The sequence below is a fragment of the Calonectris borealis genome, chromosome 13 (genome assembly GCF_964195595.1).
Source record: "Calonectris borealis chromosome 13, bCalBor7.hap1.2, whole genome shotgun sequence".
NCBI lineage: Eukaryota > Metazoa > Chordata > Aves > Procellariiformes > Procellariidae > Calonectris > Calonectris borealis.
The window spans coordinates 3,239,143-3,262,132 of record NC_134324.1 but is presented as its reverse complement, the minus strand read 5'-3'; the positions used below and the strand labels follow the sequence as shown (position 1 = coordinate 3,262,132).

The window sequence follows — 22,990 nt, the reverse complement described above, 5'->3', positions numbered from 1 at the left end:
CTGACCAGCTGATTCTGACTTCCCCTTCAATCTCTAAAGCCTTCCTTTCAGCTGAAAGCAGATTTTTATCTCTGCCTCATCAAGTTGCTTATGGGGTGCAGCTGCCTGCCAGTTTGCTGGCTTCTTAACCTGCTCTTCTTCAACCCTGTCAGACGGTTTCCCAACCTCATATGACAAGTAATTTCAAGACTTTAAGTGTGTACACCAGAATACAATGGTTTTTGTAGTGGTTTCCCAAGTGAGTATTTTTCTCTCCTATTTTATATCAAAACACAGTTTTATTCCTCCTAGCCGCAGTTGTCACAGCAAGAACTCATACTGACCAGGTAACACCCTGTAAAATACAGAATGCAGTATCGTTCCTGGTTTTAGGTGTATATAAAACTTTGGTCACATTAAAATTCAAGTGTTTTGTTGGAGGCTCTTTTCATTAACTGGTACAGATCACCGTGCATACATTACTTACTGTTACTATTTATGACTCCAATAATCCTCCCCACATCTACAAAGTTTTCCGGAAGTTGTTTTGTATTTCCATTACAATAGGATGACTTAGGGCTTGCTTTCTGCTGACCCTTCTAAGAAATTTCCAAGACACTCCTTATTAAACAGGGCAGTATACTGCATGCTGCTAAGATTCTTGAGCTTGCTAACCAACAGTGTTTTCCACATTTTTAATTACAGCACTTTTTTTCCCCTGAGGAGTGTTACTCTAGTTTCTGTAGTTTCCTACTGAAGCATAAAACAGTTTCTTATGGTTTGTGTAAAATAGAGACTGGGCTGTTGTAACCGTATTTTATTGCTTTCCAAGAGATTGTCTTTTTTTAGTTGTTTTCTGAGAAGCCATCAATAGCTTTTCCAAGTTGGTGAATCAAGAATGAGGTTTTAAGAGAACATAGGTTTTCTTTGCATATAGTTCCTTTGAAACCAGTGGGATTGAATTTACCTCAAATGCTTTTTATATACACTCATGTAAGCTAGATGTTTGTTTGTGTTTAATGCCTGAAGAAAAAGTGAAATTTTTTGTATTTGATGAGTATGTCTCTAGATGTCACAGTACCTTAAAATACTGAATTGTTGTAGGACCTCATCCTAAAATTCATAGCTTCCCAATCACCTGTTGAGCAGATTTTGTGAGCACTTTTTAATTTCTGAGACAGAGCTTTCAGTGAGTGGCCCATGTAATGCCACTTAGAATAACGCAGCCGGTATTTGCTCCATTACGTCAAAGGTGTTTTGCCGTAACATGGTACTACAGAAACTTTTTGTTCTGTGTGACTGTACTATGTGACCTGAAAGCACAGTAAGCATGCAGGGAAAACAAACTGACAAAATTAAGAATCTAAGATTTATTATTAAGGATAATATTTATTACACAAGATTCTACAATTATGTTATTGCTACATTACCTTGCAGAACGAAGTTAAGTTCTCAGTTCCTCCCTGACGCAGGGAAAGGAACCCAAACCAAAGTATGTTGGATTGAGAAACTAACTGGAGTGAAATTTTGGATAAATATCTAACTCCATCCTTTACAGATAAGTGCAGTGTTGTAGTCCACCTGTAATGATCAATCCGGTTACCTAAGGCTGCCTGTCCTCTGCAATGCAGATGCAGGAATGCATGCATTTAGAAAACATCCTCATTTCCCAGACAACTGCTGCTACAGGCAGAGTTTTCTGCACGGGGGAGAAGGCTCCTGCAGATGCTAAGTGCTCTGTGGGAAAGTTCATAACCTCCTGCGAAAAGTATTTGAGTCATTTAATGGAGTAGCAGATAACTATTACAACTACACACCTTGTAAATAGATTAATAACAAAGGGCTTTATTAAACAGCATTATGCCTTATTTTTCTCTACTTTTTCCATGTGCTGTGTCAGAAGCCTGGAACCGAGGGCGGTATTTACTCCTCGGAGCAGTCCTTCGCCACGGCAGGACCCGAAGGCGAGAGAGGAAGGTGGATCTGCTGCAAAGCAGCCCGCGCCGCCTGCCACGACCCGCTGGGGAGCGGGGGGCCGCCAGTCCGCCACGCCGCGTCCCTGCTGCCCCTCCCGCCCACGGGAGCGGCGGAAGGCGGCCCCGGCTGCCCCCCGGTGCTGGGCCGCCCCTGCGCGCTGCTAGCGGCGGGCGCGCTGCCGGCTGGCCGCCCGCCCGGAGCGGGGGAGGCGGCCGCGGGGCTCTGCCACCCGAAGGTGTGTCCTGCCCTAGGCGCGGCTCCCTGGCAGGTACTAATCGCCGCCCTGCCCCGACTCCTTTCTGCATTTGCCGCCCCGCTCCCCCGGGAGCCAGCGGTCCCTGAGCGCGGCCGGGATGTACGGGGGCCAGCAGCAGCTGCAGCCCCTCACGCTGCCCCCGCACCTCCAGCAGCAGCACCAGCAGCAGCACCACTACTACCGGCGCCAGCAGCACTACAGCACGCTCCCCGCCGGCCGGCGGCCCCTCTCCTGCCCGGAGCCGCTGCCCTGGCCCCTGCCCTGCCGCGAGCCGCCGCCCTGCCCGGAGCCGCTGCCCCGGCCCCCGCCGTGCCGGGAGCCCCCGCCCTGCCCGGAGCCCCCGCCGTGCCGGGAGCCGCCGCCCTGCCCGGAGCCGCCGCCGCGGCCCCTGCCGTGCTTCGAGCCCGCGCCCCACCAGCAGCAGGAAAGCAGCGTGGCGTACGACCGGGTGCGGGCCTACGGCCCGGGCTGCCGGCGGGTCAGCACGTCCTGCTCCTCCCGGGCGGCCTCGCCGCTGGAGTGCTCGCACGGCTACCAGCAAGTCATCTCCGGCTGCGACCCGCCGCAACAGGTACGGCGGGGCGCCGCCGCCGCGTCTCCTGCCCACCTCGCCCTCCCTCCCGGGGCGCTGCTCCCCTCCTCCTGGCCCGGGCTGCCCCGCGCCGCGGCTCTTCCCGCCGCGGTGCCCCGTTCCCGCCCGGGCCGAGGAGGCGTCGAAGCCAAAGGCCGCCCCGGGTGCCAAGGCGGCGCCGGGCCGTCAGCCAGACGCCCTTGTGCCGCCGGGCACGGCGGGAAGGCTGCGGGTCTCCTGTAGGCTCTGCCCGGTGCAGAGGAGGGTCGGGGCGGGTTTCCCACCGGGGAGAGCGCGGCCAGGCGGTGCGGAGAGCCCCGGGCCGCAGCCTGCCGCGGGGGTGGGCCCGGCCGAGCCCGTCGCTACCCGCCGTGCCTGCGCCGGGGGTTTTCCTTTGGAAAAGTCGCTTTACCTCAGGTTGAGCGGAGAGAGCCGCCGTGCCCCTGACGGCCTTAAAAACACTCGGCCCTTCGACAGAACACCCGTCTGGCAGAAAACACGGCTCTCCCGTCTCGGCGGAGGAGGCCCCGGAGCGCGGCCCGCCGGAGCGGGGGGCTGCGGCGGGGAGGGCCGGCCTGGGCCGCTCACCGCCCCGCGGCTGCCCCGAGGGGCCGGGCCCGACCCGGCCCCGCCGCTCCCTGCGGGCTCCCGCCGCCACCCGGGAGCGGTACAGGCCGCCTTCAGCCCACACTGGGGCTTTTCCTTTGGCAGGTGCACACCCCAGACCCGTAATGTATTTAGTCTTCCAGCGGTGGGGTGCGAGCCCGCAGGAGGGAGGGCAGGCTGCGGGGCGGGCGGCCCCCCGCAGCCCTCACCCGCGGGGCCCGGCAGCGCCTGCCGCCGCGCCGGGCGGGCTCCGCGTGCGGTGCAGGCCAGAGCAGGACCGGTCTCCGCTTCGGAACAGGCAGCGGACGGAGTGACTCCTGTCTCGATCGAGTAAGGACAGCTTCGTGCCTCCGTCTTAATCTAGAACTCTTAAAGTGAATTTCCCTTTAAATTTCTCCTTTTCATCTGATTTTGAAGGATCGGTCAATCCCATACTTGTTTCCTGTTTGGCAACTCCAGTTTGCATTTTTTTTTTAAACTTGGAACTTCCAAATACCTTACTCTGTTGCAGTATTTTTGCCCCGTTTCTCAATGGAACAGTAAAAATCCAGCCTGAGCGGGAGCCGGGCGCTGCTGCTTCCACAGGCTGTGGGTGCTCCCGTTCCCACGGTGGGACGGACACAAAAACACTTTCCTGCTTACTTGGTGCTACTCACGTAAATACAATATAAGGTGTGCGTGCTTAATAGTTCCGTTTAAATCGATGATGCTAACAACATGCGTGCGACTAAGCAGGTGGGGAAGTAATAGAGTTCATTTAGCTTTGCTTTAAAAGTCTTCACAGTGTAGTTTAGCAGGTTTGCTGCTGCGTGTATGTTCAGGGAATGGCTTGAAGGAATTGATGGAATTTAATTTTAACATATGCGATTAATATCTTAGCTAAATCTTAACACCCCCCCCCTAGAAATCAATGACTTAAGAACAGCTTTGACTATAAAATAGAAAAGGAGATCAGAATTTATTCTTAAACCATTTTTTTCTCTTATACTTCAGACTGTTGTTAATACCAAGCAGGATTGGTATCTTCAGTATGGGAATGTTTATTTGTTTCAAGTCAAACTCTTACTTAATTTTCTTTCCTGTGGTATAAAAATAATTAGCTATGAAAAAGAACAGAGATTAAGACCAATATAAAATCTCATCTCCTTTAAAAGCCGTATTTGCGTAGTTTAAGGGCTGCCTTCCTCTGCAGGATGGCTTCTGTAAATTCTGGACAGTGAACCGCTTCACTAATAGTTTTATATGACTTGGGTATGACAGGCACATTCCCGCTGTATCAAAGCTCTTAATCCCTCTTTTGCAAGGTGTGGGGCAGGAGTGTAAACACTGGTCTCTCACCTCCCAGATAAGTGATCTGCTCAACTAGGCTAGATTATAGTCTGAATTGCGTTCAATTAATTAAATATTCATTAGAATAAATACTGCAGTTCCAGGCTTCCTCTACTCAGATAAGTACACGAACAATTTGATTATAGACTCAAATGCTGTCTCTGCTCTGCGAAGTATGTTTAATTTTCAACATCTGTTTTAGTCACTGAATCATTAAGTCGTGCTGATGAAAAATAATTTCTTGCTGAAGTGTTTTGCTGGATTAGACTTTAAAGACAAAAGAGGGTGTAGTTCAAATCAGGCTTTGTGTTGGTTGCAGTTTTAATGGTAGAGAGGGAAGGTGCTTAATAAAGATTATTAGGAAGTTATTAAAGAAGAAAACGGTAACAAGGAAGTCAGCTGGGAGTAGACAGAAATTGCACAGTTGGTGCTGAATGGGAGTTGTCAGAAAGAAGTGCTGGGAAGAGTGTTGGAAATTTCCAAAGAGTTGCAACGTGAAGTACAATTCTTTTTTTGATTCAGTTGCCCTATGTGCAGATCACGTATAGCTGCATAAACTGAATAATGTAACGATACCTAACTCGCATAGATGTTTTAACTTAACACTAGAATTTTCAGTTAATGGCAGCCTAAAGCTGTAGTTTAAACTTCTTACTGTTGATAAGGCAAAGAGCTATCTTTGAGCAATATTTAATTTACTTCTGCAGTGCTTTTGTAGATTAATGATAACAAACGTCTACATCACTGTTGATACGCTGTCTTACTATTTAGTCACATAGTTGGTGTGTTCTGTTGTGTTTGTCTATGTTTTTAATAAGCTAGAGGGAGGGAAAATTTGAAACTGGTGTGTGCATATACGTGACTATTTTTTTTGTGGTTCAGGATTCAGTTTTCTTTACTTTTTCGGTACAACTTTGTTTTATCCTTGATGTAGAATGCAAATGCTACTCCCAGACATGGTAAGTTTTATCTGGAGTAATTAATGGCAAATTTTGCTCTCGTCTGCTTGATCTAAAGGAAGAATGTTGTTTAGAATAAATTCTCTTCCAGTATGGCTTACAAGTGTGAACCCTTTCACCGTGGTCATGAAAAAATAATATATGAAATGGCACACACAAGATGTCTGCTGTTAGTGCAGAGGGCAAAATCCTGAAAGCTTTTGTAGGAGTTGTCTATCCGCGTGAGAAATTTTGTGAGTAAGTTGTTTTCATGGCTGGGCTGAGCTCTGTGAAGTTCTCAGAGCTCTCACCTCCCATTGTGAAAATGGTATAATATTAACCAGCTTGTGAGATTTGTATTGTTTGAAACAGCCCTCAAATGTAGCCTGCCATTTCCGTATTTCAGCTGCCAAATGTAACTCACAAATTCTGATTAGATGACTGGATTGCTTGTAATTAACAAGACAATATGTTATGGATAAAATGGTTTGATATAGATGAAATTCTCACCTTCATCGCTGGTTTGTCTGAAGCTAAGGGAAACTTGCTGAAATAAAAGTTAGCGTACTGATTGGTTTTTCATAAAATTTGCACACAATAACTGGATGAATCTATCAAATGCTTATTTTAAAATTTTAAAATCTTATTTCAAGATCGTAAAGACTAGCAAAAATCATTATGAAAGTGTTAGCATACGCTTTTTGAAGTTACTCTTATAAACGTAGTCCCAGAACTACAGATCACGTCGTTACAAATCCCAAACCCAGTTGTGCCACAGAAATCCATAACAGCATTGGGCTCTCCCTGTTAAAATCCCACCCTCCCCTTCCTTCTCCCAGTTACAAAATGTTGCCTCTCCGAAGCGTTGTAGGAGATTACAGAGAGTAGCCTGAGCTGTGCCCTTGGGAGCAATGGAAAAACCTGTAATAACCCGAGGTCGCCTTCCATCGCAGCGTGCCTCCTGCAGCACGCTGCGCTGCCGAGGGAGCAGCTCCAGAGGCCTTGGGGAAGGCATCTCCTCGGGCAGAGCAAGGAGCTGCGGGTGGGTCGTTCGGGCTGGCACCGAGTCACGGGGTTTCTGGCTTCTCGGTCCCCTCCCAGCCTGTGCAAGTCCAGCCTGCTTGGCTGGTATGGGAGGGAGGGCAGGCAAATCCGTGTTTGTGATGGAGCGAGGGAAATGTATCTGCATCAAAGTTCTTTGGAAATGAAAGAGTTTGGGTATCTTAAAAGTAAGCATAATTTTATCCAAGCAAAACATTCCTAGGTTCTGTATAATATTCCACATTAGATTAGACCGTCCTTTTGAATATTATAAAAGTGTATTTCAACTTAAAATGCTCTGGTCTTCTCAGTTCTGAATGTATTCCTCTGAGAACACATAAGTAACTAGATAAAATAATTTTACACGTTATCCTCTCTAAACTAGACAGTGCGAGTTACGTATTCCACAGCCCTGTGGCAGCATGTTTTAGTTCAGGCAGGTTTGTCCAGCTTTTCAGTAAATTGAAAATGCGTCTCTTAATTTCACGCACAATGCTCATCTTGTTTTCATACAATAGAAGTCAGCTCTGAATAGGAACAATTACAGCTCTGCCATGGTGCTCGTATTGTCGTAGCACCGGCGTTCTCCGGGGCGGACAGAGCCAGTGGTGCCAGCTCAGCGCGAAGCTCGGAGCTGCCTCGCCTGGGTCAGAGGGGCGCGGGGAGTCAGCGGTGTGCCTGCTGTGATACTGGTGAGAAGGAAATGCCAGCGGGCGTTCATTTTTTAAGTATTTCACTTTTTAGTTCAAATTCTGTAGGTGTCGGAGTGATGCAGGAATTGGGCTGTATGTTCTAGACCTCCATATTGTCTCTTTTCGGTGTTACGTCCCAATACAGAGAGTTCTGTTGGCGTCGGTGGGTTCCCTTCCTTGACGGACCTACCTCAAGTACACGGTGTGTGCGAGGAGGAGTAAGCAGCTTTCTAAGTTTTCTGCAGCAGTTACAATTTTGAGATTTCTTAATTAAGATGTTTGCTGCTAAAAGAGTTTCTTTTCTACTTTGATTTCTCTTTCCTGGTGCTGTTATGATTCACTCTTGGGAGATTTGGAAAACCGCTTCAGGCTTCCTAAACTTATGCAACAGTTCACAGCTGGAAATCTGACCTACTTCTTACCCAGTTAAGAACATCTCCGAGTCGGAGCTGCAGCAACATAGGCTTCCCAAGCACTGCCCACGGGTTAAGGGAAGAAATGATTTGTTATGGAAATTGGAAGTTTGTACTGTGAGGAAGAATAAATAGTATGCTGTAAACTAACAAATTGCCCAGTCCTTAGATGAGATTCAGTGGGAATTTTGCTTACTTGGATAAAGAACTGGATGTGGAGACTTCAGGCGATGTGTACAATTTGTTCTAACTGGTCGTGGTCCACAAAATGGAAGACAGTGTCTGCAATTGCTTGTAGACTGTGCTGGGAAAAAAGGTGAAAGAATCTATTTGAAAATGAACAAAACTGCTGCCACTTACGGATTTCTGTAATTTAAAAAGGTATGTTTCATTTTTCATTCAAGAACGTGCAAATGTGCCATGTGGGCATCTTTTTTCATAGGTGTCAGTTACGGAGTTTTGTGACCACTTTTTGCCACTGCGTGGTGCATTGGATAGTGACCTGATGTGGTTTGTTGGCAGTTCCGCTGCTCCTTTCATTTCAGTGTTTAAGCAAAATACAGATTTTCTTCCCTTGGTGAAACAAACAGTGTTTTAGATGTACATCCATTCAGACCAGCTGACCTTGATACGTAACATGAAAGACCGTAAGTAAAAGACAGTGTCTATGGAACAGGGACGTGTGATCTTGAAGACCTAGTCCAGTATGTCAGCTGTGATTTGTGTCCTGTTCTCTAGGCACTTACAGAAAATAAGGACTAATTCCCTCAGACCTGCAAAGAGGTGATTGAGAAAAAACAAACTTTTAAAATGGAGAGTAAAGATTGCGTACTGCCACGCTGTGTATGGGGTGTTTCCTTTGGGGTGGAAAGGCCCTGGGTTTAAAACACCTCTAGGTGATTTTGGCCAGTGGATCTCAATATGTTTATAGCTGATGATCATATTCAGATTAATTTGGGAATCCATGAAAGCCTAAGCTCTGAATATAAAAGGTTGTAGAATTAAAGTGCAGAAATCACTGAAACTTACTTTCTTCCCTGCAGGGCACTGTTCGAAGGATTATTATCGAGAATCCTGATCAGGTAGGAAAACTGTTTAGTGCTGGAGTTCTGCTTGTGTAACTCTTCCTCCCTTAATTATTTTGATTCAGTAAGGTGCTGAGCTGCCTCCATCAGGGGACGCTAAATATTTTGAAATCACATGGCCCATACTTCTGATAGTGAGAGATGAAATTATTAGGGATTGAAAATACTACGGAATCGCCAGTCAGGCTTCCCACCTCTCAGCAGTGAAGTCTCTATTAATATGCTTCAATAGTGTCGCTAGCGGAGATGAATTTCTAACTGTTTCTACTATGCTTATTTCAAATACTGTCTAGATGGAAGCACAGTCACTTTGTTTCCAAATGGACATACATTCAAATGTATGTATCTTAAAGAACTATCTCCAAGTGTATGTGTCTTCAAATTACAAAAATCCCTTATCATTTTTTAGTCAAAATTACACTAACTCTGAATTTGCTGTTTGACAACATTTATGAATGTTTTTATTAAAATGTTTTACAGGAGCCGTTATCCCCATTTCTTAGAGGGGGGAGTTTCTGTCCTGGAAATAATGTCATCTATGAAAAGACAATAAGAAAATATGAGCTATTAAATCCCCACCAAGTAAGTTGGTTGTTTATATCATCTGTTGTAAAAGAAAACTGAGATGGTAGCAGAAAAGTAATGTTCCTGGGTTGGGTTTTTTTTGTTGGTAACTACTGCCAACATGAGAATTGCCTTGTTGAATTATAGGACATGAATTATTCTCAAAGTAAATGTATATTGTACACTCTGAACCTGGAATTGCTGAAAGCATTTATAGAGGAAAATCTCTTGAGCCATTTCCTGTACTGAATTTTTTTCTAACTGAAATAATGAAAACTCAGTTCAACTGGAGCTCTTTTTTATTTTTCAGTACTTAATGGAACAGGACATGCATGTGTTTTAAATTAAATAATGGATGTCCCCGTTGCCTGAGTATGTTAAGAGTAACACCATAATGAAACCTACAAGTCAGGAAAGGTGTATCTGTGCTTTTCATTTGCAGCTACTAAAATTTGAGGAGTTGGTGAATTACCTTGAAGTATAAAAGTGTGAGGCAAATTCATGTTCAATTAAGAAAAAAAAATGTTACTGGGATTATTAAAATATCTGAAATGGTCATCAGTCTTTCCACGCAAAACCACATTTCTTTCATTTCTGTATTCATATTAAGCTTCCATCTCATTAAGATGTGTTCAGCAGCTTAAAAAAATTCATTCTTTCTAGGAGAAGCAATATCAATTTTCCCACCAATGTCAGATTCCCCAGCAAGCCGATCAGTGCCATGTTGTCCAGCCCTGCCAGCACTCTGAGCAGTCCCAAGTCACTCACCAGTGCCAGCAGACACAGACCAGTAGCCCCTGTGAAATAATTCCAATCTCTGTGAGTGATGACTGCAGAGGAAATACAGTGAGGAGGGTGACAGTTCAAACGTGTGAACCGGTAAGAATCATTTGCTGCATGTTTTACTATTCACAGTTGTTTTGTATGCAGAATACAAAGCTTGACAGATACATAAAATTACTAATCCCTGGTCTCAAAAGTTGTTGTTCAAACTCATAGTAGGGTCATTAAGCACCATACACGCGTTGTAAGGGAACAGCAGAGTTTGTGTCTGTTGCAGGGAACTTCTTTGCACACTGTGATTGCAGACATTGTCTAGAACTGTCCAAGACTGTCACATGCTGTTAAGGGGGAAAAAAAAAAGCTGCTTTAGGTGTTGTATCCTATTTCTTCTTGGCCTGGACCTGCGCTTAATTGTACTGACTGATCATCATTCTGTTGTCCTTTAAATATGTTAAGTCTTGCTGGTTTGTTTGGTTTTTTTCTTTATCTGGGAGTGTTACCCATCGATCGAGTCAGGTTTCATCTGTCAGTCTCTGTACCACAAAGGTTGAGTAGTGTAAGGCTTATGCCTCTAGTTTTGGAGAAAAGATACGTTACTTTATAAACTGGACATACATCGGTTCAGGATTGCTTTCTGTCTAAACTGATCGATAAGGATTTCAAATATATTTCAATTTGATGTAGAAGTATTTGACATAGATTCACTGGAAGCACAAAACTAGCTTCCTTCGCCCTTCATTTTACAGCAGGTTGCAAGTTCTGCAGTTTCTAAGGGCTGCAGGAGGCTTGCTATACATGTATACTGTTATTTCAGTTGTGGGAGGGAGTGTAGCAGTCCTTCCTATGCATCTATTCAATATATAGGTGGCAAGACAAACATACTTGGTGACATTAGTGTTAGAGCTACGTGGAATCCTCCATAGCCAGACACTCCTATAAACAAACTTAGGTACACTCGGTTTGGATTGCCATTGAAATTCTTTTATTGTTCACGTACGTAAACATTTGAACTGTGGCAATACAAATACCTTTTTTGCAGTGGGGAATCTTGCACCCAGCTGGTTTTATCTGGGTGCTGCCCACAGGCGCTTACTCACTACAGCTATGGAAACATATATTAATGAAAGATTTCCTAATTCTCAACACTTTCCATATTAGAATAATGTGATATTGCTGTAGAAGATAATACTTTGTGTATTTCTTGTTGTTGTAAAGGAGGTAATTTATTTCTGTATAGTTAGCAAAAAAACAGAACACATGGAAGACTCCGTAACAAAGAACAGTGTAAACAAATTGCAAATTAGTAAGCACAAACAAAACCAAATCCATCATACTTGTAGCATTTTCATGTTCAGCTTTCATCCCAAAGAGAACTCAGTTACGATCTTTGTGCATATCTTCTGCTAGGTGAATTGCTCTCAGGAAAATAACGACCAACTGGACTGCCGCTACTTTGGTGAGCTCCTCGCTGAACTGAACCGCAAGACCAATGACTTGTACAGTTGTTTACTACAGCATGTGGAAAAGATAGGAGGAAGGTATTGGCATTTTATCTGTTCTGTCATTTCAGTATTCCAGAAATCCTAGCATTGCACGGTTGGGAGGACAGTATTGTTTGCAAGTTTTGGTTTTTTTTTGCCTGCCAATTGGAATTGGCTGTGTATTTTACACATTAATCTAATTTGCTGAGTAACTGAGCACATAAAAATGCTGTAAGCCAATTAAATTTATTGAATCTGATGCTTTTTCAAATTGTTTAGACCAATATCCAGTAAGAATTACGTATCCCACGCTTGTTTGCACATAGAGCAAACAAGTATACTTACAGCATGAACATAAACATATGTTTAATGATACAATTCTGTTGTTATGTCCTGAAGAGGGAAACAATCGAAATGTCCAAGTTGCCACTTCCTTTGTTCTGTCATGGTGTTATGTTATGTCATGGATTAAAAGGTGGTGATCATAAGGCATAAAGCTCAGTATCTACATGCAAATTAATGGTAAGCATGTACTCTGCAGAGCCCTATAGACTGTCTTTGAAAACAAATGCAGAATCACAGCAGTCAGTAATCTGTGTTTTTGTAACGTTCTTACCCTTCCCTCACCATCACCATGCTTCATTTTTCTCCCCCTCACTCCCGGTCTCGTTGGTGCTTTCCAAGTTCACTGAAATAAGAAAAGTGGTCCCATAGCAGGGGAAAAGTGGAATTTAAGCATCACAAAAAACCTGACGCTGTTAAGTAAACACTTCAGGCAGGTCAGTATATTGCAGCATAGTTCTGGGTCAACCATTACCCAGCCAATTAAGAATGTAATTGGGTTAACTGAACATAATTGGGATAACTGCCCAAAGAAACAGAGATAGATAGCCTGGATAAATAACTGGACTGCTATTAGTATTCCGGTCTCCTCAGATACTTCTACATGGAGTCATATTTAACAGCTCGTGTTGCCTAGCACCTTAAAAGGAAGGTAACAGCTCTTCATCTGATAAAGACCCTTCCTTGCTCCGTATTTTAAAGATAATCTTTTTATAGTTGTGAATGAGGGTATGAATTCCTGAAGTTCTCAAGAAGCTTTCTGTTAATTGGTCCCTTGGATCTTCTCTGTTTTACAGGAACCATGACATTGAATTTTCGTGTCAGGTAAGCATCAGGCATGCTCGTAGCAAGCTGTTCCCTGACATATAGTGTTAATAGTAATGGTGTGGATCTTCAAGGAAATTAAGCCATGCCAGTTTAAATGAAGAATGCTGGTCTTTGTTAGTTAATGATTCCTGCTTGTTAATAACATTCAGAGCCTGAAACCTACTGCTAGGCATGTATTTGCAAATGTGACAATATTGAAAGGAAACTTTAATAATTTGCATTATGCCAGTATGAGAGTCAAATTTTGAAAGTCTTTCCTGTTGTGCCAATAGTGGTTTCATTGTAAAACAAACTTACACAGCTACATGTATTTTCACCAAGCATTTGCAAAGGATCTTTCACTCTCTTGCCAATAAAGCTGCTGTTCAGCTTGTACTGAACACGTACTGCCATGCATCGCAAGAAGTGGAGAACACTGCCTCTCACAGAAAGGAGAGGAACATAAGTTGACAGAACAGACGTCCTACGTCTACAGAAAGCTCACTTTTGTGAGTCGGGCCATGACAGAATCATCAGTAGCTATGTTATTTTTAAAGGCACTGTGTATATGGCAGAAATATTTGTCTAGAATTAAATTACATGAAGGAATGCCACGTAATCACTGGCAGTATCTCCTGTGACACATGGGTCATCTTTCGTTTACTTACAGTCTGTTCTTTGTTTTAGAAACCCGAGATTTGCTTCTATCATAAACAGCTGGGAGTTCTGTTTTAGCGTCAGCTGTTATTTCTTGAGAGAGGGTTGTTTTGAATACTGCTTTTAAAATAAATGTTAAACTCAATGATTTGAATATATGCTTCATGTATCACTTCATCTCAGTTTTTATATGCCACACATACATAAGACCTTGGAAATTTTCTGGATACACTTTGATCTATTTTCATTCTTATTTGCCTTGTACTAAACATGTTTTTCATAGTAGAGCTGTGTAATCAGTGAAGAAACCACATTGTGATCTACCAGGCAAAATTCTTAATCAAGATGTCTCCCCCTTCCTCCCTTCTTTGCTTAGACTGAAGATATTGAAGATTTAATTCCCAAAGGACTGTCTGAGGCAACAAAGCAGCAGATTCGTTACCTCCTCCAGGTATGTGAGTGGTGTGGAGGGGGTCTGTGGAAGCCTACAGTAACTTGAAACTTACCATACCGGGGATTTTGTGCGTAACAACTTCACTCTCTGTTCTACGTGCTCCTTTTTGTCTGGTGCAAAGGGCACGGAATCATACGGGTGGCTCCAAGTGACGTTTTGTGGCAGTTGGTTCCACAGACTACTTGTGTATTTTAAACTGAGCTTTACTGGTGCTTTCTTGCAGTTTCACTGGAAACCATCTTGGCTTTTGACCAATTATAGAACACAGATCTTTCATTTTTTTGTTCATTAATGCTTTACTTTAAAAGCTAAAGGCAAATAGTAGGTGCTTTACCTACTATGCTGAATTGGATATCAATTACCAACTACATGTAATGCTTGTAACTTAGGTCTCACCTTTTACAAATGTTCTGGTTAAAAACTTCTAACATAGCACTAAGTTCTGAGGCATGCTTATGACATCGGTAACAAAACATCACCATTTCTGGTTTGGTTCCATTTATAAAGGCTTTTGTGTTTCTTCTGATCTTGTTCTTCAGCTACCTAACCATCTCAACCTGCCTTTTCAGTCACCAGCCACATAGGCTTGGCTGTAAGGCAGTCAGACAAGAATGCAAGGTTCCGATAATGATGGTTCATTTTGTTGCTTCCGAGCACTGTAACACCCTCTGCAGCGTGTTTTTTAGAAAAACACTCGACCTCTTTATGAAGTGCTTTGAAGACAGCTGACTGGAATTGGCCCCTGCCTTTGATCAAACATCAGTGCTGTAGCATGAATCCCACTGTCGACTCCAGAACCATTTGACATGTAGGAACGTTAGAACAGGATCCAAAACAACCTCCGCTGCTCAGCAGTGTGTTTAGATCTGGTCTCCCTCAGGTAGGGGTAAGGTGATCCTGCCTGGGAGCTGCAGCTTAGAATCACTTCCTGGTAAAAAACAGATTTGAATAAAGTTGTGAATGAGCAACCTGGTCCGACTTCACAGCTGATCCTGCTTTAAGCAGGAGGGTCGGACATGGTGACCTCCCAAGTCCCTTCCTATTTGAATTATTCTGTGATTCTTTTACAACGGAGATGGACACTGACACCAAAATATCTCATGACCTTATGTTAGAACACCATCCCAGGAAGCCGGTTCAGCTCACCTCTGTGTGAAAGAGCGGAAAAACACGTATTTCCTGTTTTCTGTAAGTCCAGCTGGTTTTAGATTCTCACACCTGTGCTTAAAAAAAAAGCAGCTAAAATGTCTTTTGGGGAACCAGATTTTGTCAGCATACATACAAAGTGTGCTCTCAGACCACAGACCCCTCCGGCCTTTCGGACAGAGTTACGTGTGGTATGTTTTTACATCTGAGAAGGATTCTGAGAAAGCTGTCAAACTGCGCCGGTGAAGACTGTGCTGGGTATGCCCAGAGGCTCAACTCTAAGCGCGTGCAGAATTTCACTGTAGAAGTGCATGACACCTATGGAATGTAGCAACCTCTAGCACTAAGTAATTGCTGAGTGGAGATTTACTTACATTTTTACAGTCTAAATTCAACCACTTTGCCTTAATTCCTTCTTTTAATCTACTCTTATAGTAGATTTCACAATAAAACCAACAAAACCGTAAGTCAAAACTGAAATTCCACTTTAATTAAAAAACAAACAAACAGGTTTGTTACACTAGAAGTGTTATTTTTGAAGCCTCAGTCACATAATAGCACCAGCGGGGATAAAAAATACAACAAGGGCTAATCACCATATTGGTGGAGGTCTTGATAACTTTCTTCAATTGGAATGATCAATAAAGTTTAGGGAAAGTAACAGAGGAAGAGAAACAGACAGGAGGATTTCATTTTTGTCCAGATGGTGAAAAATACATCTTTTGCATAGAATATTCAGCCTTTCCAGAGAGATTTGAGGAATTATTTTGTGTGTTCTTTCAAAGTCAATTTTTCTTCTTTCAAATATTAGAAATGTATCCTGAAATGCAACAATTTGTGTTTTAACATGAATCAACACACAGCTGTTAACATGCATTAAAAGAAAAAAAGAGAAAGCGTTAGGCTCTTGTGCACTACTGCCTTTCTTTTTCATCCAGACTCCTCTAATCTTTGGGATCTTTTTCCTTTTAAAGGGACAAGTTGGTTGTATGTCTTTTTTAATTTATTTTTGAAAAAATTTTAATTAAATTCTTTTGCCCTTGGGCTGAAAGCGTGCTTTGCTACTCATTCATCTGTGGCTTCTGAGGTAGGGTAGTTATTTCTTCAAATCAGTGTAGGTCACAAAGCTCCGAATGCTCTAAAAATGATCGTGCAATATTAACACATTTATTTATCCCTTTATTGGTGTACAAATGCAGTTCTTTACTCTCTTGTTCCTTCCATATTAAAAATGTTACGCTGTGTTACAAGGCAACAATTAAAAAATTACGCCATTTGCAGAACAAAGTGCATGAAAATGTGTTTCTTCGTAGAAATTGTGGGCGCTTCAGAGAATGACGTGCAGTAGTTCTAACAGTACAAGTTATTTTCAGCTGTATAGCCGTTTTCTGTCCTACTCGTTGTCAAGCATATTGTAAACAAAGCACGCTAATTCATCAGAAGTACACACTTTCATTTTTTTCCCCTCCTAGATGAGAGTGACATCAGATAAATCTTTGAGACTTGTGCTTTCTACTTTCAAGAATCTACGTGAAGAGCTTTGCCATTTGCAGGATGACTTGGGGGTAAGCCGTACTGTTCAGTTCCCATGGCCTCATCCATGTGTTTTTACCTGTCAGTAAGAAATCTGTTATGATGAAATCTAAATTGTGAAGTCCAGGTGCTTTAATGGAAACGGCTGGTTATTAATGGACCTGCAAGACTCGTACAGTGGACGAAGTTAGATTTCTTTCTAGCAGTGGTTTTCAAGTGTTCAATTTGTTGAAGCCTAAAAAACCAAACACTTTCAAAGGAAGAAAAGACCCTGCTGAGTGAAATTACATTTAAAGCTCTGAATTGGTATACACAATGCATACGTATCTACATTGGCGTAAATGCATGGAGCTGTGTCTTTCCTTTTAACACGGACAAGGAGCGTACACCAAGTGCCTAGTTACTGGCGCTGTCCCAGGAATCGGGAGACCTCCCTTCCATGCACTCCTGACAGAGTTGGCAGCTGGTGGCTGTAACAGCTCCAGTGGCTCTCCAGGGTGCAGGAGCCCAGCGCGCTACAGCTGCTGGTACGGACGGTAGATAATTGCCGTCAGGAAAGCAGAGACATCTCCCGCACCAGCCCAAGTGCTCAGCACCACTGGAAACTTCACAGCATTCTCTTGCAAAATGCAAAGTTTAGGGAGGGGAGAGGGAGTTTTAACTGTCATTTTTAGCACAGAACAAGGAGTCTGTAGTGAAGTGGTCTTAGTTTTGGGGGTTTTGTTGGTTTCTGTTTAGTAATTACAAATAATTGTTTCTGGGACAGACTGAAAGAGCAGTGTCCAGGATCCCAGTGCTTACCACGCAACACAAAGCCACAGATACTACAGTCATGGGCAACTGTGTGCTATGTAGTTAAAAAAACCCCATAGTTTCAAGAAAATTGAGTATTTTCTCAGTTCTAAAACATCACTTACTAATTACTCAGTATGATGCACTTTGAATATGGGAAAAGTTTACTGAAAAATGGCAGCTGTTGACCGAAAACACCTTTGTCTTACAGAAGTTAGAAACTGACTGCGTCTTACTTAAGAAGGATTTGGCTTTTAAAGATTCTCAAGTGAAAGAATATGAAACTATGCTGACTTCTCTGAGAGAGAATAATCGTCAGCAGCAGGTAAATCTAAAAATGTATTTTCAGGGTAACTGCAGTCAGCTAAAAACTAGCCAGTCTGCTGACTTTTGAGTATTCTGAGTAATTGCTGCCTGGTGGAGGTTTGCCTATGTGTGTGATCCTGTTACTTCCTTACGGAACACCATGTATTCATTCCACTTCTGTGCTTTCCAGCAAGGACTCAGAGACGGTACTGCAAAATGTCGCTCCCTGGAAGAACAGCTCCTCTCTCTTCGGCTCAGCGAGGGAGAAAAGGATTGTCAGCTAAAGGAACTGGAGTACTGCAAGCGTGCCTTGGAGCAAGAGATCCAGAGCCTTCGACTACAGGTAACAGGCTCACTTGTTCTGTGTTCAATAGCTGTTACTCAGATACAGATGCATTAACGTATGAAAATGAATGATGAAAACTCTCTCTTAAAAATAAAAAATTATCTAATTTTCTGTAGACCTGCTCTAATCCAACACTACAGACCACCACAGATGAGCTCTCTAGCCGTTATGTAGAGATGATCAATAACTTGAGAGAGGATAAAGATCGCGAGATCCGCAATCTTAGGGTAAGTTGTGTAACTTGGCACGTGTATATTGCTCATCTTGTATGACTGCAGGTAAACAGCTGCTTTTGTAATTAAGGAACAGGAAAGATCTACCATATGTACTTTTTAGGTATCTTTTGGTTCTGCAGTTTCTTTACACATAGACACTAGTGATAGCTCAGAAACCCTTATGGTAGAACATAAAACTGTGATTTAAAAAAAAATACAATTCCTTAGATACAGAAATTAGGGATTAATCAGATTAGCAGTCTTTCCTAAAGGGATATTTTGTGTGTCCTGATAAGGTAAGTCCCAGTCAAAGCTACATATAGGAAACGTGTCTCGTTTAAAGCACTGTAGTATTATTTCACCACCCTGGAAGCCAGTTCAACTTCCTCAGTGATGTATTAGCTTTATCGAGTTATAAACCTATTAAATTGGACTGAATTCTACCAGTATCAATTAGCACTTTCTGAATTTACTGTGCAGCTCAACATTCTTACTTGAAAATCATCGGGTTTTGTGTATGTCCATGTATGTTTGTATGTCCATAGTGTTTTTTAAATTACACTAATTCAAATCTTACTGTTCATAATTTAATGAAAAAAATACATCCGGAGTCCTAGATACATACTGAAAGGTCACCTGCAAGGAGCACCAAACACCTAACTATTCCTTAACGTATGTTTTGTAGTCTCAGTTATGCCAATTCCAGCAGGATATATCAAGGAGAGAAGGAAGTAACAGTGACTTGCAAATAAGGTTGCATGAACTGACGTCGATGCTGGAGGAGAAAGATGCTTTTATTAAACAACAGCAAGAGGTAAAATAATGCAACTTGCTTCTCTTCTAAGAATTCCTGTATTTAAGCGTCCACTCACTGTGTAGGTGGAAACGTACTAGAAGTCACTTGTGCTCTCCTGGTTCAGGAATCAGGGTTAGGATTTTTTTTAACTGAATGCTGTTCCTCTGCCAGTCTTTTGGAAGGACAGACTTTTCCAGACTGCTCTTTGGGAGGAATTTCTGCAAATATTTTGTTGTGACTTTAGTGAACTAACACTTCAGAAAACGCAATTTCATTTGAATGTTTACTTTTGGTTTTCTCAGGACCTCTTCAGATTGAAGCATGAGAAATTATCAGGCAGTCAGTCCCCTGGTGTAACAGCTATCATCACTAAGAAGTAATGTAGTTATTCACCTTTCTTAAAAATACATCCTTCTGATTTTCCATTGTATAGTCGCTATTAACCCAAGTTCTCACCTCCTGAAAATGTCTTAATACTGCCTGTTCAACTTAAAGGGGAAAAAGTCGAGATAGGTTTTCCTGTTGGGGGAGGATTCAATACTAAGCACTGTAATAGCATTAATTAGAGGGGTGGCCAGCATGTTCAAGTGACATTTAAAGGACTGTATTTGCTTTTTAGTTACTAGTGAAAATCTTTGGGGATTCATGACTGGCAGGACTATGTGGCAAGATCGGAGTTAGGTATGCAGATTTCAGTTTACAGGTCTGCAACTCTTCTTCACACAGGTACAGGAACCAGTATCCTATTCTGGGTCTCTTGTCCGATGACTACAAGGTTACATCACCTGTCAATAAATCACAAACCATTGTAATTGAGAGGACTGGAGAGACATGGAAACACGTAAGTTTACCTAGAGATCGACTGTACAGTCTCTGAAATTCCTAAGCATTCAATTTGACTTCAAAGAAAGTATTAGCCAAAACTGACATCTGAGAGAAAGCCATAGTGTTAATTTAACTTGGCTGCAAAAGGCAAAGTGACTGATGAAAGTCGAGGAACTGTACGGTCTATTGCAAGAAGGCAGTAATTGTTGGGTGGAGTATAAATAAAATAGCCTTTCATTGTTTTCGCTGAGACATAATTAATTACCTTTAACAAAACAAGTGGCGTTGCTCTAACACCAGCCTCTGCCCTCGGGCACAAAGTCTTCCCGGCGTCCGGGTACTGGGGAGGGAGGGAGGTAGGGACTTCTTCCGTGTTGTGCTCTCCGGTGAAGGAGTGTTTTGGGTGGACAGTATTCCTCTGAATCATCAGTATTAATGACTCCAAACTTACTACTGAAGATATTAAGCACCACGTCCCTGAAGCTTACATTGAGACAGGGCAGCGACTAACCCAGGACACGCAGAAGAGTGGTGACTTTTTAAGGAGTGGTTCAAAGTAAAAATAGAAAATAGGGCTGCGGAAGCCATTTACGTTACAGGGCACAAGGTGTTGCCAAGCCTGAATACAAGGAAGAGGCTTGAGAAAGATCAACACGGCCAGTTCCCAGCCACGTGTTCTGAACAGTGGGCTCTGATGGAGTTGTCTGCAGACAGTACGGCAGAGCAGCACAAATAAACAAGTGTTAAGAAAGAGAGTCGCTTTGCGGGGGGACACGACCAAGAAAAAGCCAATTATGCGAGCAGCCTGAGTAGCTAAGGGTAAAACATCTGGCATCTTCTAAAAGGCTATGTTACCTCGAGTAGGATTAAGAAAATAGAAGGTAGAGGTCACTGGCAAACAGCAGAGTTTTATTACTGATCTCTAAAACTCATCCAGTTGCACTGCAACCTAGTGAAGTGTCAAGGAATTAAACAGTAATAAATTACAAAACTAAAGCCAAAACCCCCTCCCTCATAGCTTACTTGAAAAGTTAGTCCTACTTTCCGTTATAAAAAATGGAAAAGATGAGCATACTCTGCATTTGAAGAGATCAGCATCATTAAATAAATGAGAACTGTTTGTATTTTAAGTTTCCCAAGCTCTCCATCAATCACTAGTGTAAGTTTCAGCTGAAATAAAATTACTTTGCTGCAAGATAAACTTGTTAAGTTTGAGAAGTGCCAATTTCACCTTTATTCCAAGCTTCACAAGTACTTTTTCTGTGTTTACGTACTGTCAGCCAAATCGCCACATCTGCATTCATTATTGCATAGTAATGCTGATAGGTATCTGAAGTGTGGGGTTTACATGGAGGTAAGCAGCCTGTACATGATACTGTCTTTCAACGACGATTATTTGTCATGCTCAGTCCTTCGGGATACTCACATGAAAGTACTTAAATATGTTCCTTTTAACATTGATCCTAGTTATATTAGAGAAAACTTTTAGGGTAGAAATTTTGTAATACCTACTATTTAGGTATCTGGTAACTCTCTGTTCTTGGTTGTTTTCCCAAGTACAAAAAAAGCTACTGTCCTTGGTTTGTGTTTACTGGAGACAGCGAATCGTGCCAGTTCTGACATCTGCCCCTTGCTGAACAAAACCGTTCACTTAATGATGCGACTTTGACCTTGCCAGCACTGACATGCTGAGCGTTTGTTAAGGAGGGAAGGCTCACTGGCCACTTGAGACACTTCAAAAGTCAGGCTGGTAGAGAAAATAAATTATGATTAAATGAGGCATGCTTTATATACCAGAGAGTTTTGTTTTATATACAGAAATAAGTTGGTGTATTTTCTTCTAACAAGCTGCTTGTTTCTTTCAGGAATAAAGAAATCCCTAAACCATCAAAGCTGTTCAAAGGAGTTCACGATGGCTAAAACTGCTTTACTTATGCTATTTTACATCCAAAAAAGGTTCAGTCTGATAGTGAGAAGGGCTGGGGAACAGGGAACACATTAAGGACACGGAAGCATGAAGATGAAAAGCACTGTCTCATCCTCACCGTAAAGAACTCGGTTACCTGTGTCCATAATCTGCCACCAGCACGGTGCACAAACGTTATTTGTACTTTTTCATGCACTTACTTTTTGCTCAGAAGAGAGCGGTGTGCCATGCTTTTGTGGACTTCAGTTTTTCCTGACGTGACTAACCTCTGGTCTTCGGCCAGTCCTGAAGCAACTAAGAGACAAGGGAAGAAGTCTGAAACCTTTTCCTCTTTGTACTATTAGCCATATTCTTCTGTCCTCTTCCTCGTGCTGAGAAGTGAGCACGATACAAATTTCAGTCCCACAGATACTGAATGGCTGGTTTCAATACAGAGAGGTTCACAGATTGTTTACTGCTGAAACAAACCCCAGAAACAGCCTTCATGGGGAACTTTACAAATACCTCACTGAAAAACGCTTGCCCTACATCTGCCTATGTATGGGAAGCCAAAACACAAAGGAAGATGACTTAGCTGACTCCAGATACACAACTCCTCAAACTTAGCGACTGAACTGGCAAATACCAGAGTTACCTAGTTCAGTGAAACGATTGGGCGAATGCTGATTTTGAAGAATGTTATTGACCTCAGAGTTGATGTATTTTCAGCTGAATCTTTGTAAGCCCCCAAACCAGCCATAAGTATTTATTTGCTGTGCTTGAAAATTTCAATAACTTGGTATATTTTTATATAGAAAAACTTAGTATGAAAGTAGCTCATAGACTGAATTTTCTTCTCAGACCAACCTTCCATTTACAATTCTTGCTCCTCGCAGGACCACAGATTCTCTCGCAATGATTTGGTATTAGTAAGAAGTTTGTTGTGCAAGCAACACAGTGCAGAGAATCATAAGGGAAATTTTAAACTATGCAGTCAGAAGGTGCTAGCTCTTTATCATGGGGTTCTTGCTTTGCTTTATTTCTGCAGACATATATTTCTATTTACAAATAATATATATCATAGACAATGTTTAATGGTGAAAGAACACTGTAGGCTATGTGTAACTATGAAATAAACCTAAGTAACTTT

General features: G+C 42.6%; 2 protein-coding genes across 12 annotated transcripts in view; one reads left to right on the top strand and one right to left on the bottom strand.

Annotated features, from left to right (window-relative positions):
- Positions 1-19,986, top strand: part of POF1B (POF1B actin binding protein) — a 37,786-nt gene extending 17,800 nt beyond the window's left edge. Inside the window, exons 4-17 of the mRNA XM_075161954.1 lie at positions 1,880-2,783; positions 8,846-8,884; positions 9,368-9,469; positions 10,115-10,330; positions 11,642-11,772; positions 12,855-12,882; positions 13,898-13,972; positions 16,594-16,686; positions 17,658-17,771; positions 17,943-18,095; positions 18,215-18,325; positions 18,999-19,127; positions 19,412-19,485; positions 19,836-19,986. Of these exons, the coding sequence (XP_075018055.1) occupies positions 2,310-2,783; positions 8,846-8,884; positions 9,368-9,469; positions 10,115-10,330; positions 11,642-11,772; positions 12,855-12,882; positions 13,898-13,972; positions 16,594-16,686; positions 17,658-17,771; positions 17,943-18,095; positions 18,215-18,325; positions 18,999-19,127; positions 19,412-19,485; positions 19,836-19,986 (1,890 nt within the window). The 5' untranslated portion in view covers positions 1,880-2,309. The remainder of the gene's footprint in view (positions 1-1,879; positions 2,784-8,845; positions 8,885-9,367; positions 9,470-10,114; positions 10,331-11,641; positions 11,773-12,854; positions 12,883-13,897; positions 13,973-16,593; positions 16,687-17,657; positions 17,772-17,942; positions 18,096-18,214; positions 18,326-18,998; positions 19,128-19,411; positions 19,486-19,835) is intronic.
- The window catches only part of ZNF711 (zinc finger protein 711), a 43,311-nt gene continuing 31,974 nt past the window's right edge, over positions 11,654-22,990 (bottom strand). For 6 of the 11 annotated variants that reach the window (XR_012675519.1, XR_012675511.1, XR_012675513.1 and 3 more), the window contains one exon: positions 19,083-22,155. The gene's annotated coding sequence lies outside the window, so the exon portion shown is untranslated. Of the gene's footprint in view, positions 11,744-12,331; positions 12,404-19,082; positions 22,156-22,990 lie in introns of those variants that run through there. The other 5 variants (XR_012675514.1, XR_012675515.1, XR_012675510.1 and 2 more) reach the window with 5 other exon arrangements.